This window comes from Poecilia reticulata, chromosome 5, assembly GCF_904066995.2.
Source record: "Poecilia reticulata chromosome 5, P_reticulata-male-v2, whole genome shotgun sequence".
NCBI classification, from domain to species: domain Eukaryota; kingdom Metazoa; phylum Chordata; class Actinopteri; order Cyprinodontiformes; family Poeciliidae; genus Poecilia; species Poecilia reticulata.
The window spans coordinates 5,963,758-5,978,880 of record NC_088834.1 but is presented as its reverse complement, the minus strand read 5'-3'; the positions used below and the strand labels follow the sequence as shown (position 1 = coordinate 5,978,880).

At 37.4% G+C, this 15,123-nt stretch overlaps 1 protein-coding gene across 2 annotated transcripts; it reads left to right on the top strand.

The window, feature by feature from the left end:
* The first annotated feature begins 3,478 nt into the window (after positions 1–3,478).
* spdef (SAM pointed domain containing ets transcription factor) lies at positions 3,479–12,305 on the top strand. Of its 2 annotated transcripts, none has more exons than XM_008409032.3 (6): positions 3,479–4,040; positions 8,474–8,915; positions 9,524–9,721; positions 9,843–9,890; positions 10,161–10,295; positions 11,176–12,305. In XM_008409032.3, the coding sequence occupies exons 2-6, from the start codon at positions 8,474–8,476 to the stop codon at positions 11,352–11,354; spliced, it is 1,002 nt and encodes a 333-aa protein (XP_008407254.1). In that variant the 5' UTR covers positions 3,479–4,040; the 3' UTR covers positions 11,355–12,305. The 2 variants fall into 2 exon arrangements, with proteins under 2 accessions (XP_008407254.1, XP_081463012.1); XM_081606886.1 differs by lacking the exon at positions 3,479–4,040 and adding an exon at positions 7,555–8,352.
* The last annotated feature ends 2,818 nt before the right edge of the window (positions 12,306–15,123 follow it).

Genomic DNA, 15,123 nt, shown 5'->3' with positions numbered 1-15,123 from the left:
TTGATTTAATTCACCATTCACTGCTTAATACATACCACAAACAGTTGCCATGATGCACGATGAAGAGATAGCCTAATCAGTGTTATTTACTTCACCTGTCAATGGTCATAATGTTAAGTTTGATATCTGCAATCATTTTTTGATTGAACCTGACAGGCCTGCTTTGTTCTGTGTCAAATGGACATTGTTGTGCTTTTATTTCTCATGCAAATTAAGAGTTTGCTGTTTGGATAATATTTTTCTAAACTCATTATTTTAAAGAATCTTTTGTGTTCTTTAAAATAAAGGTCCTTATTAATCTGTCAGACTCAGACAACTGATCAGCATTTTGTCTCTTCTATATAAAATGTTTTAATATTTAAGAAAATAGTTTGGCTAATTATATTTTTAAATACTAATTAAAAGAAGAAAAAGCTGTGCTGACTTTTCCATGCATTTATAAAAACTAATTAGTAACTGATAACGATGTGTTGGACTGCTCCATAAGAGTTAAAATCTAGCTAAAGACACATTCAATTTCCAAGATCACCTATGAAAATCGTCCTCGAGTTCACACTTGTGTATAATCTTTTAAACCTCACATAAGGCCTACAAAGATGATCCATTATATCTGTATGAGTCAGATAAAATCCCACACACCCTCCACAGTGTTTTGGCTTTTTCTGGTTGACTGAACTTAAAGCTTAGTATGTGATGCTTCATTCATTATGGATTATCTCAGTGGGGAAAAAAAATAAATGGATGACTAATCTGGAAGATTTTTTTAAATAAACATCCTATAGTATTAGTACTTTTGAAGATCTGTTATTCAAACTAGCGTTGGTGAGTGACAGAGACGGAACCTCAGGGAAGAAATCTGCCAGGGAGATGAAATAAAAACACTGGACAATTGTGTGAAGGATGTTTTGTGTGCTTCTTTCAGTTTCAGACAGCAACAGCAAAAATGCAGCACATTTTTAGTCTGACTACACAATCACTATTTCACTTGTATTTCAGTCTCATTCTTGAAATTCACATTATCAGTACAAAAAGATGGAAACAAGAGGCTCTTGCTTCCATCTGGTGAGAAACTTTATGAAAATGCGGATTTCATTTTCCAGCTGGACTTGGCACCTGGCCACACTGGCAGAAATACTCACACCTGGGTTTAGTGACTATAGCACTTCTGCAGCAATTTATGCAAAATAGTTCTAACACGTATGTACATATATTTTGCAGTACAAATGAATTCTTTTTATTTGGACTTCCTTTCTGTATTTCCAAACCTTTTTTTATTGATTCTGTAGAATCAATTACAGAAGTTTGAAATGTTGTTTTAACATTTTGAAAGAAGCAAAATTTCTGAAAAGCTTTTCAATAAACCAATTTATTCACACAATCTTGTATATGCAAATGGAATAAAATATTAATATAAATGCACTGTTCAAAGCAACGCTCTTACATACTAGACCAAATATGAAACCTGTTATATTCTGGCTCAAAGATCATAATAAAAGAACGGGAGGAAACAACACCAACAACCATTTTAAGCCATGTTAGAATCATGTTTTTCAAAACTAAATCAAGGCATGCCGATGTTAGCCCAGGAGCCCATGTGTCGCTGCTGTCAGGCCTGTGTGAGAGAACACTGACTGCTGATATTAATAGGAATGAAAATAAAATAGGAAGACACAGAATAGATTATTCATTTGGTTCTTAGGTTAGTTTGATTTTCGCTGTATGTGCAAACTGAGATTTTTCTTTCTGTGTCAGGTCTATGCACACTTTAAAAATACCTAACATTTCATTTAAGTCAGCAATGTATGCAAATGAAGCTTTACAATCTGCATAATTGTGTTTTTTGAGAACTGAGCAAAACATCTGAATTAAAAACAAAGCGGTAAAGTAAGACATGGTGGAGATGTTCGGACATGTTGAAGCTGTGCTTTGATGTACAACCACGATGTAAAAAAAAAGTGATACAACCACTGCTGATGTGAAGCACTAATTTTAATATTCTGCATGCAAAGACAGAGATAGCAAAGCAGTAAAATAAGACAAACAGCTCCAGAATCCTTGCATCATCTAAAGATAGGCCGACATCTGGATTAGTTCCAAAACGCAAAACAGCAAAAAGAAAACATTGACGATACATATCAAATTACAAAAGAGTTCCAGGAACAGGTTAGGCCAGACTGTGTTGTTAATATTAAAGGGCTTGTTTTAGCACAATTTCAGAATTGCTTGATACAGTTCATATCAACTGATACCAACTTAAGTTATTTAATTTTCCTTTGGGATCAATAAAGTATTTCTGAGTTGAATTTGAATTGAAACCGAAACAGTTCAGTGTCGTCTCATCATGCTTTTGGTAATATGCCAGGTTTTACGAAAGCTGGACAAAGGATATCTTGGGAAAATTTTAATACAGATCAGAAATATAGCCTAAAATTAGGTAGATTCAGAATTATGGAACATTTTTGAGAAGATTTAGAAACTCATTTGGAAAATCAGTTAAAGAAAAATGATGCATTATTTTAAAATTATTTACAAATAAAAGTCTGATCATAGCAATTTGCCACAAGTAATTTAGAAGCAAAGATGTGGAAGAGGATGTTCACAACAGAAGTTCACCACAGAAGAGATCAAAACTTTACTATTTGATTTACTTGCAAATTGCTCTGTGTGGCAGAAAGAAATACATAAGCTGCACATTGCTCTAAACATACAGTACCTGAGGCAGGGACATAGTGGCTGCATTATGCTGTGGGGGTACCTTTGTTAACCAGCGACAAGGAAGTTGGTCAGAGTTGATGGGAAGATTAGGGCTGAATACAGGGAAATCCTGGAAGAAATGCTGTTTGAGGCTACTGAAGAGGTAGAGCATCACCTTCCAGTGAAACAACATTAAAGATAAAGAGGTAAAATAAAAAAGGAATGGCTTGAATGAAAATAAGTATATGTATTAGAAATGTGAAACCGCTGTTTGACCTGACTGAGCTAGATTTATATTACCAAAAATAAAAGGCTAACATTTCTGTAGATGTGTAAAGTTAGCTAGCTGTGCTGCTTTGTGTTTGTCTGGTCCATAAAATCCTATATATTTTAGTTTGAGGTTGGAATATGACAAAATGTGAAAAAGTTCAGGGGTGATGAATATTTTTAAAAGGCACCCTACAGTTCAATCCAGGCAGTGAGCAATGCAATGAGATTTGCATAAAATGAGACAAAGAGCAAGTTGAAAACTCTCATGCAAGTGCAAATTCAAAATAAAAGCACAATTTTAATGCATACAATTTGAATATTTGCATCAGCCACACCAAATTTAATGCAGACAATTATAACAATTGCATCAGCTACACCAAGTTGCCATTACTCTCCATTCTTATGGTCACCAAAAGATGCATTTTACAAATGAATAGTAACTAACTAATAGACGTCCAAATTCGAAAGACATTTTAAAGCAAAACAAAATGTCAAGGCCAGAAATACAACAAAAAGGAAAAGTTTGGAAATAAATCTAAGTGTACTTATCAACTGAGCATGACTACAATGAGGGATTTGTCTGTAAAATTTAAAGTGGCACTTTCAATTTTCTCACTCAAGCTCTGAAGTCAACTATTAATTTGGAAGGAAACTCTATGCTTGCATGAATACACACGAACATGAAGACACACACACGCACACACACACACAGGCTCTGGGTTGTGTGCGTAAGTAAACACAACGGCCTTATAAATATAAATTGCAGTCAATGGTGCTGGAATTCCTTTGCACTCAGTCACCCAGTCACTTGTCCTCTCTCCCTTTCACTTTGTACACACCCCCAGCAGGTGCTTTCACTTGAGGTTTAGTTTGCTGTTGTGCTTTAGGCTGTGTCTTTTAGGTTCAGTGAAATTGTGCCAAAAAAAAGCTTACGAGGGGGATCCCAGGCCTCAGCCTGGGGCTCAGCATCAGTCATCAAGGAAAAACAGTCTGTGGACTGCCTGCTTCACCTTCGTTCACAGGCAGAGAACCGCATCTGCAGGGAAGCTTTCTTCCATCAGAGCATCTTTGCAGAGGTAAGAAGACACCACTCAAACCTAGATCCTAAATATTGTATGTTTGTATTTGTGATTCTTCTCTTTAATATTACAATTTAAAAGGGAACAACTGTGCAGCTCTTTGTCTGGAGTTAAAATGATATCATTTCATCTTGTTTTAGAAACCACAAGATTGCTGCACAATTGAACAGGCATAAAAACGACAATAAACCTTTAAATTTGAAATGTATTAAACTCTTTCAACAGAAAGTACGTAATCCATGTCATTTTATATAATTATAAAGGCATTTAATGAATTAAACTGTTTTAGTACAGTTGCATCAATGCTTTACAAAATACACTTGTTGATTCCTACATTGAAAATTTCACCTCATTCCTATAATTGCTGATACTGATGCATATTCAATAAATCAGAATATGCATTTCAACAAGGCTCTTTTATCAGTTCAAACATACTTTTTGAAAAGAAACCTGTAAGCAGATATACTTTTCATTAGGCTCACATTTCTGTGTTATTTTTTTAATTACTCTGATGTAATCACCAGGTTGGGATTGCAGTGCCATCATCATCAGAAATAAAGATGGCTGGCTGCTCAAGAGCGATTTTGCAGTCAGACAGTTTCAATATTACAAACATAAAAGTATAATTTTATTTTATCTTGATCAAATGTTTTAAATCTGAGAAGAGAACATTAGTTGTATTTTTGTGGGGGGAAAATTCCCCCATGTAATTTTTCTTTGTTTTGAAGTGGCAGATTTTTGCTGTAGGTTGAGAAAGTTGTGTGTTATAAAAAAGATCGGGATGCCTGTGCACTCATAAATTATAAATAACTCATCATTTAAGGAAGTAACTATTATATCTGAAACCTAAAATCATCCACAATCTGCTCTCAGCAGTGCTACTCATTTCTAATTATATTTATTTCTTGCTGGACAGTGGCAACCCAACTAAGATGCTATTTTTCTCTAAAGAGTTTTTATTAAAGTGAAAATACTTCTAGGGGTTCCTTTCAGTTTAAATTCTTGTCCGACATGTGTCTTGATCTTTGCTTTTTAGAAGAACAAAATGGAAAAAGAACCACGACTGCAGGGATAATTTCATTTCATTTGCATGTGAATTTAGCGTAACAGCAAATGATTTACTTGGGGAAAAAAAACAATTTATTAACCAGGAATGGGAAGTTGTGGCCAAAATCGAATCTGCAACATCAGCAGGTATAAATAAGAGATCAGGCCGCAGTTACACCACAAAAAAAACAACAAAAGAACAGGTGACAGCATATCTCTTAAAATCCCATTCTGATGTAGATGCTGATAATGATAAATATCCTCAGTAAACATGAAAATGAACCATTTGGATCAGGCTTCAGGGGCTTGAGTCATATAACTTCCGCTCCCTCATCCATCTTTCCAGGTGACAGGTTTATTTGCTCATCTATCAATGTAGGTTTGAAGGCTTATCTCAGCCATTTAGAACAAATACAATCCTCTGACAGAATTAATTAGGACTAGCAGAAAAATTGTCTTTGCAGAAGTTCAGTTTCCAAGGATATTGGCCCGACGCCTGTGCACCTGACTGCAGGAATGATTCATCCTCTGCACCATCATCCCCCAATGCCAGTTAAGACAACCCACATAGGGGCTAGTAATGACAATCCTGCTGAAAAGATAAGAAAAGGAGCTTTGTGATGGTCTGAACATGATATTCAGAACAGGCTCTGCAGATAATGGAAAATGGGCTTCTACCTCTGATTCATAAAATAAGCAAATATCCATAAACAGACCCATGTTACGTCTGAATGTCATTTACAGTGTGAGCTGAGCACCTGCCTTTATTAGCATTGCCATAAAAAGGATCTAAATGAGCGAATCTAACCAACAGAGGTTCATCCAGTAAATAATTACATGAAGCCATATGATGCTCCTTCCTTCAATCCTGTTCTTTGCAAAGTAACTTTCTTAGTTAGCCCAAGATTCCCATGAGAAACAATAACAAGGAAAGGAAAAAAAAAAAAAGAGAGAGAGAGAGCTCTCCCTTTAACACTCGCACTGCAAACAGTCACGCCTGGTTGTTCACACTCCTTTAACTCCAGACTCAAATGACACCAGCAGAGCTCTCTGCCAACATGATTTTCACCATTGGATAAAGAATTTTAGATGACATTTATGTCCTTTTTTCTTCTCTTTCACCTCTGAATATTTATTTTAAACAAAGCCCATACTTTTTAGGTTGTATAATGTCGACTTATTAACTTTAATTTGAACATTTTGCTACATTTTCTCACATCAATCATGGGAGATCACTGGTTAATATTAAGTTCAAATGGTTTCACAGGTTTGCAATTGCATTCAATTCAGGAGGAAGCAGAACTCAAGGATTTGCTTCTTGGCCTCAAAAAATATTCTTTCTGGCAATTTTTTTTCATTCCAATCAAAATGGAGGATATTTTTACAATAAATAACATTTGAGATTGTAGAAAAGAAAATGAAACCAATCCTGGTGAAAACACATCAGCTTCCCAGGAAGGAGTTCTTTTCTTTGCAGAGTAAATGGAGCAAGCTCTAAAGCTCCTGAAATGAATATCAGCGTCTTGACCAAACTCATTTAGAGATCAGTCAGGGTCTTAATCCCTCGCTCAACAGGGGGTGTGAGCTTGTATCTTTTTCCTGTGTCCTCTCTTCCTTTTGGAAGAAGGTAATATGGCTAAATTTGCTTCGCTAATGGGTTTAGCGCCAGCTGTTGCACAGCAGAGTTGACATGCAGCAGCAAGCTGGGACACCAGAGGCGTTTAATCTCACTCCTGATGGAGAAAAGTGGAGGATGGGCTGGAGTTTACCAAATGTTTGGAGATAAAAGGAAGAGCAAGGAGGAGGACCTTTTATTTGGGGGTTAAGGAGTAAGGGCTGAAAGAGGAATCTTCACAAATATGAGAATGATAATATAATTCAACTTTGGAGAGGTTTGGAAAAGAATATACCGTATTTTCCATATTATAAGGAGCACCTTCAATGAAAGGCCTATTTTAAAACTTTTTTCAGATACAAGGAGCACCGCATCATAAGGCGCATAGAATAGACTCTTCAGTTTGGGTTGCGCCGTACTCTATTATTAGACATCCAGTCATTGTTTCACTCACGGTGTTGGTGTTGCGATATTGTGCCCAACTGCTTTCTGGGTAGCACAGACCAACCGTCACGCTGCCGCCGCAGTCTCTGTCTCTCTTCCCCCACCCCTCCGCCCCCCCTGGCTTCACCGCGCACTTCTTCTTCTATGGGGGAAAATGAAGTCGGTGGCTGCTTACCGTAGTTGCTAGACCTGTTGTTGCTCAATATTGATCCATATATAAGGCGCACCGGATTATAAGGCGCACTGTCGGCTTTTGAGGAAATTGAAGGTTTTTAGGTGCGCCTTATAGTGCGGAAAATACGGTATTGCTTTTTTTTTTTTTTTTTTAATCAATATAAACTTTTGATAGAAAAAAAATCAAATCTAAAATTTGACTCATAACCTGAATAAATCCCATTGAATTTATTCAGAGCTTAGCTTTAAAGTTGCATATGGCCTAAAAAGTACAATTTATTGTTATGCAAACTTTATGAGACTTTAATTGTTTACCCTACGCTGAATCAAGCCATTACTCCACTGAACATGTGCTCAGTGGGGACACACTTCCTTTACTGCCACCTCAGACACAATCACTGATAACCTGGTGTGTGGCGGCAGTGTGACTTCCCATATGCCAGATGTGGCAGGTAGAAATTATTGGTGCCATATGCGAGATTACACTTTTGTCGCAGGTTATGTAGCCAAATGTTCACTTTGGATGATGAGCCCCTGTTCGGAAGAACCCCACACCCATCAATAAGGGTTTTCACTTGAAAGCGATTTTTTTTTTTTTGTGAACACTTGGTTTTGGGCACATTTTGTTCATGTTCTTGTCTTTATTATCTTTTTGATTAAAATCTCCAGCTGACTCTGGAGACAGAGGGCCGCCAAGACGGTACCTTGAAAGCCTGAAAGTGGCAGCAGGGCTACCTCAGGTCTCAATACAAGTCATCCACCCCCAAGATGAGAACCATTCTGGGCCACTGACCCACAAATAAGAGACTCAGTCAAATCCATTTTGACTCATGCCTGCCAGGGGTGGGTGTCCTTTTACTCTCCCTTGAGGTTTATCTCCTGAGAATCTCATTTTGACTTTGGGAAAGCTATAAAGGAAGAACTACCCAGTCTTAAATCAGCTCCTTGTGTAACACAGGATGATGTTTCTGGGAGGATAGTTGGTACTTTAGCACTTGGAGGAATAAGAATAAGACATAATTTGACAAGGTAAGCTCCCACAAGGTTCAGATGTTAGTGGTGTATTTACGTTGATACTTTTTCCTGGCATCTTCCAGGTCATTCAGATGCTTGCATGACTTTCAGATCTTCTCTCTGTCTTTCTCCTCAGATGTCGAATCCAGTGAGCGGCTTACCAGAGAGCTCTGACTTTGTGTCCCGGATTGGGATGACAGAGGATTCACTGGTCCTCCGCGAGCGAACCAGATGCTCTGAAGACCCCTGGGACACAGTTGACATCAAACCCAACATAGAAGCTCTGGAGCGTGGAGCAGGCCTCTACCTTTCCTGCTACGACATGCTCCTCACTGAAGATGCCGCCTGGGTGGTGAAAGTTTCAGAGGGGTCCACTGCGCTAGCCGTACCCATGAGTCGCATGGAGAGCCGAGAGGAGCCAGAGCAGTGCCCTGTCATTGATAGCCAGGAGCATGGACTCTCTCCTGGGCTTGAGGGTCAGATGGAGGATCGTTCTCTGGAGCAGGTGCAGAGCATGGTCGTAGGAGAGGTGCTGAAGGACATCGAAACAGCCTGCAAACTGCTCAACATCACCTCAGGTAGGCTGTTCACCAGCACCACACCTGTTGCTGCACTTCATCATTTTGAAGAAAATTAATGCATCTAACTGGCAAAGTGAAATGAGCATTGCTCACTATTTGCAGATAAAAGAATTGCTAAGTCGGAGAACCAATCTTACTCCCAAAATCAACATGTTTTTGTGTAAATAGCCCAGCTAAGATGACAGCTGTTCCCAATCATATCCTTACTGACGCAAACTTATGTTTGCCTGCTCCAGGATCTGTTTAATCCTGACCTTTTGAACAAGTTTCCCTGAATTGTGACAGTGATGATTCTCTCCTGGCAGCAGCCGTGTACACAGTCTTAAGGGCGAGGTCTCGCCTGCTTGGAAAGCAAACAAAGGAAGCGGTTTTTTTTTTTGCATTGTATTGCTTCTGGCTGTTATATACCTACGTGATCCCCAGTCATCTGTTCACCTGATTAGGACTGCAGCGACATAAAAAAAGATAATAACTTTATGTACTTTGAGTTATGCCTGACAACATTCAGAGAACATACACTTGAAAATGGCTTTGCGTGAGCCAATTGCTGCACATATTGTGATTATTATGAACAGGTTGCTTGAATTTCTTCCGTTTCATTACAGACCCTACAGAGTGGAACACGGGGAATGTCCAAAAGTGGATGCTGTGGACTGAGCACCTGTACAGGTTGCCCCACGCAGGAAAAGCCTTCCAGGAGCTGACAGGGAAGGATCTGTGTGCCATGAGCGAAGAGGAGTTTCGGCAGCGCTCCCCACTGTGCGGAGACACGCTGTACGCTCACCTGGATATATGGAAGTCAGGTATATATTTATTTAACAAACCACAAAAAGAAATGAGCAAATAGACTTACGTTTAGGTGGAATTAAGAGGTGTGAAAAATACAGTTTCTTCTAACTGATTGTCTGTCACCTTTATCTCCAGCTGCCTGGATGAAAGAGAGGTGCTCAGCTGTAGATACCAAAGCTACAGGTGAGACTGATTTCCTGCTGCTTTTTCTTGTACTTAAGGACATTACCTAACCTTAATGAAAGCTGCATTAACACAAACAGAAGGAGGCTCAATTAATCTAAAGTGCACGTTTTCCCCCTCTCTTCACATAACCAATTTACTTCACCATTTATAAGTTCACAATTTTAATTATTACATTATGCGTGCTTCAAATAATAAATGTCTTTGTGAGATTTTAGTTGGTTGATATGAACAACCTAAAGGAGGACATGCTTGTGTTTTGTTGTGTAGGCTGTGAGGAGCTTTGGTCCGAGGCGGATTCATCCTGTTCGGGTCAACCGATTCATTTGTGGCAGTTCCTCCGAGAGCTGCTGCTCAAACCTCACAACTATGGTCGCTGCATACGCTGGCTCAATAAAGAAAAAGGTGCAGCATCCCCTGCCATTTTGCTAAATGTATTTTAAGGTAGTATGACAAATAGGAATGCAAAAAGTAATGAGGTTTCAGGGCTGGCGGCTTTGTTTGTGGTTCATAAAAACATTGTAATTTAACTCCAAAGAAAGAAGTTTTTTCATGAGTGGAACATAAATGTTTTTTGCAGAAGACCTATTATAGAGGAGATAAATAAAATCAACTTGATTAGAGAGGACTCTTCATCTGTTTTTCCTGCTTTAGTAAAACCAGTGTTAGCTTTGCAGCACAGTCAGCTGCTGCAGGAAGTCAGAAAAGTGACAGTATAACATAAAGTTTAAAATCTATTTACTGATATTTGCCAGGTGGTTATTTAGACCACTTAGAAAGGTAGTTATTGTTGTAAATTTATTCATTATTTCCCAAATTCCATGAAAAAAAAAACCCTCTTTCAGCAGTGAGTTACATTCTACCGGAATATGCAGAATAGACAAGTATAAATATTAAACATTTGCTAAGTTTGGCCAGCTAAATTCTCCAGCTTCGTACATTTTGTTTCATTTTCATTTTATTTATTTCATTTTATTCATTGCAGTTTTTCTGCAAAATTCTGGATAAGAATTATTCATTGCTTGATGATGATGATTAGTTTCCAATGATATAACTTTTGTATTTTTTCTCTAATTTATTTTATTTAATTATTATTTATTTAATTTTTTTTAAAAGCACCACAAACTACAGGTCAGCAGTTGGAAAAACTTGCAGTACTTTTCTTTCTAAGCTCATGTGTTTGACTAGTAACTGAAGCACAAGAACACTCTGTTTTGTACTTGTTGCAATGTGTGCTTTTTGTTTGCTTTGCTTTGTTTTTAAAGATTCCCATTTCTCCCTGCAGGTATTTTTAAAATCGAAGACTCGGCTCATGTGGCGCGACTGTGGGGACTCAGGAAGAACCGCCCTGCTATGAATTATGACAAGCTGAGCCGCTCCATTCGGCAGTACTACAAAAAGGGAATCATCCGCAAGCCTGACGTGTCTCAGAGACTGGTCTACCAGTTTGTTCACCCAGTATGAGGCTTCAGGAGACTGGGATGATGAGAAGGAGTCTTATGACAATAAAACAGAACTATACCAAACAATGCACTTGAACAATTAAACCCAAGATGAAAAGTGACTTTGGACACATGCACTGAGAAACGTGCCTTCCTCTGCAGAAGCAATGATGATGAGAGAAAATATTGCGCCTGATGCTTTTTTTTCCTGCTGCAGAATCAAGCAAACGCAGATTACAATAAACAAACTGCCTTGTTGTTTGCATGGTCTGCCTGGTGATGGTTCCATGATTAAATTCAGATGTCTCAGCGCCACACCTATGCTTTAACAAACAAGCTCCATGCAGTTGCCCCTCTCCTACGCCTACGCTTGTTATGACTTCTGTTTCAGTCATCCACACCGCCACCAGGTAACCTTGTGCTGCTGGACCTGTTAAGCCACAGCAGGCTTCCATATCTCCTCTGGGAAGTATTGGGAAGGACACTTAAGCATTTTTGTTGAATTTGGATTCACAAGTGCAATTCTTAAAACTTTCTGTGGTGGAGATGATAAGGCCAATTTTGTTTTTGTCTTCCTCCGTGACAAGAGTGACATTTTCTCTAACAGCACTGCTGAGGCGCTTCATGGTTTATCTTGCCAGCTCTGGTTTATATAGCTTTATGTAGATTGCATTTTAGTTTGCTGAAGTTTGAGGCACAACATGCTGAAAACCAATTATTATCAATTCACTGTCTCATTGCTAACATAAAAACATCCTAATGCAACTATTACAGATGTTGAATGAAGTGGGTAACCATGACTTCAAGTGGAGTGCCTTGCATCTTTGAAAATATGTTGTTCACATTTTCCTATATTATTTCTACAAACGTTAGTGTATTTTATAGGATGATTTTATATAACAGGACACAAAGTAAATGTGGAGTGAAAGGAAACATTTTCTAAAATGTTTACAAATAAAATTCTGAAAAGTGCGGTGTGCATTTGTATTCATCCCTGCTGATTCCATACTTTGATGGATCACCTCTCTGTGCAGTCAGTTGCGATCCTTGGAGCGTACGCCTCTACCAGCTTTGAACATGGAAATCGTCCATTTCTTTCCAAAATACGCCGGGTACAGTCAGATTAAATGAAAAGCTTACATACATTCATTTGGATCTGGATCTTCATTGGGCCATTCTTTCATATGAATATGCCTTGATATAAACAATTTTCTTGTAGCCCTGATTGTATGTTTACACTTGTGGTTCATTAGATGGACATAAAAATGGAAAAGAAAGAGGAAAACACAAAAGGAAATAGGTGGGAAAAAATTGTTAAAATGGAAACGAGATATGATGATAGGAGGGGAAAAGGATAAAGAAAATAGTTAAAAATCTACACCTGCAGAGAGGGAGAAAAAAAATCACAATATTTTTCTTTTAAGCAATAAGATTCTTTTTATCACTTCTCTATAAAAGCCCAACTTGACAGTAGTATTGTTGACGGTTGTGACACAGTGAACATCCATGTCTTTTGTAGATATATTTATTAGATTTTCAGATGATGACTGGAAGAGAGCCACATTGTTCACCCTCTTCTAAATTTCTCTACAACTTTTCCTCTGACCTGTCTGGTGTATTCCTGTTTTTATTCAGTCATTTACTGAACTTCTAAATTCATATTCCAACGTAAACACAGATAGCCTCTGGCTACTAATTAGGTGACTCCTGAACATGTTTGGCTGCACTGGACTTTACGGTTATGAGATAACATCTGAATATTTACATATGTAATACTTTTCTAAATCTAATTTGCAAACATTTTGAATCATACATTTGAATTTATTTCACTTCAGTTATTCATAACTGCAATGGAGTAATGCTATGGGAACTCCGACACAAAACTGGGATAAAATGGGACATGTTGAGCATGCCTCGTGAAGTTATAGTTTGGCATCCGTTTTAAAATAAGGTCATACTTAATCTTTTAACTCATCACAATCAAATAATTATCAGTCGTGGGATTTTAAAACAGTTATGCAAATGTCTACTTCAAAAGAACTAATGTCCCAACAATCTACTTCTTGAGTAAAGGCAAATTTCATGATTCAGACAGAGCACAAACTAAGACAGAAACTAAATTTGAACTCTACCTGTGGGTAATTTGCACAAGTTTGTGGTACATGTAAAAACAACCACATTTTGTTTGAAGAGGTATCAAGCTGTTTGAATTTCACAGTCCTTTTTTATTCTGATGAATGTCCTCACCGACATTTTCTTCTCTAACTGTCTTTCATGCAATCCAACAGGTTTTTAAAAAAATTATCATAATTACCATTTTCCTCCAGTGGTGAGTGATTGCAGTGAAGATCAGCCAAGACAAGGTGGTTTTGAGCTAAATGAAGCAGGTAAAAAAAATAAAAAATAATAAACACCTCTTGTGCTGAGGTTAGAAAATAAGAGGTGAACTTGTTTCCTCTTGTGCTGATCAAGCTTCAAAGGAAATATGAGTAAAAAATAGTATGTTTAGTGTGAAGTCAGACTTGATGTGATGACTTGGATGATGGGAGCAGTTTACGCCATTGTAACATGCCAACATGCTAACAAGCTACAACATGCATGCAGAGTGCACTCCCAGTTAAAATGTGCCTCTATGGTGAGGGGTAATTATTATCATTTCATACGACTGCTTACATTAAAATTCATTTAAGTGGCACGGGATCAAAGATTTTTTCATAGTGCACAAGATTATGCGGTGATAATTAGAGGGCAAAAAAGGCTGAGGGAAATAACAGTGTGTGTTTTAGCAACTGTCAACAAGAAAAAGAAACAAAAACAGAAGTCAACCGCAAAATTGACTTAGAAAGGCAGATAGCAGTTGTTTTTCCTTCTTTTTCCATTGAAGGATTTCTCCGTAATTCAAGTGACACCTACATTGTAAACAAGGACGAAAAGTTAAACTGTTAGCTCTGAAAGTTTGTGAATATAGTCGTATCAAACATATTAATATATTATAAGAGGGAATATCTAAACTGTAATTAGTTTGGAGATGTAGTTACTTAAACTACACAAATATTTTTCCTAAAAAGAAATGATAAAATTGTTTGTAAGATATCTTGTGACATCTAGTGGCAACAATAGGTATTGACTTGTACTGAATTGAAAATGTTTTGTAAATCATGATTAAAAGATTTTAATCCAGGAAAGGCAAATTTTCTCAGTTTAAATTCATACATTAAATGTCTGGAATATTCAGAAAATATTCTCTTCTAACTGTTAATAAGTTTCCTGATAAAACTCAACAACTAGATGATAGATAGATAGATAGATAGATAGATAGATAGATAGATAGATAGATAGATAGATAGATAGATAGATAGATAGATAGATAGATAGATAGATAGATAGATAGATAGATAGATAGATAGATAGATAGATAGATAGATAGATAGATAGATAGATAGATAGATAGATAGATAGATAGAGCAGTAACAGTATTTAAGTCCTTCATTATTCAGCAGGGCTGCCACTGTAACAGATACCTTCATGTGGATGGCTTTTCTTTTCACTTTTCAATCACATTGACATGTTCTTTACTGTTTAAAATGGTTTGGTTCAGGGGGATAACTAAGTCTGACACATTTATAAAGTTAATACTGTATGTTCAAAGAGAAAAATTTAAAAGTTTGAAGCGGTATTTTGACTTCTTCCACTTTATAAAAACATTTCTGTTACATTAACTGGTGACCCATTGGTGTCTTAGGACTAGGTCTGTACTTAAATTAGTCTCAACTGTATTTAAAGACTTCAGT

Excerpts from the sequence above, each read along its gene's own strand:
- spdef (XM_008409032.3), top strand. The coding sequence starts at position 8,474 with ATGTCGAATCCAGTGAGCGGCTTACCAGAGAGCTCTGACTTTGTGTCC. Across the intron at positions 8,916-9,523 it reads ACTGCTCAACATCACCTCAG|ACCCTACAGAGTGGAACACG; the intron begins GTAGGCTGTTCA and ends GTTTCATTACAG. Across the intron at positions 9,722-9,842 it reads CCTGGATATATGGAAGTCAG|CTGCCTGGATGAAAGAGAGG; the intron begins GTATATATTTAT and ends CTTTATCTCCAG.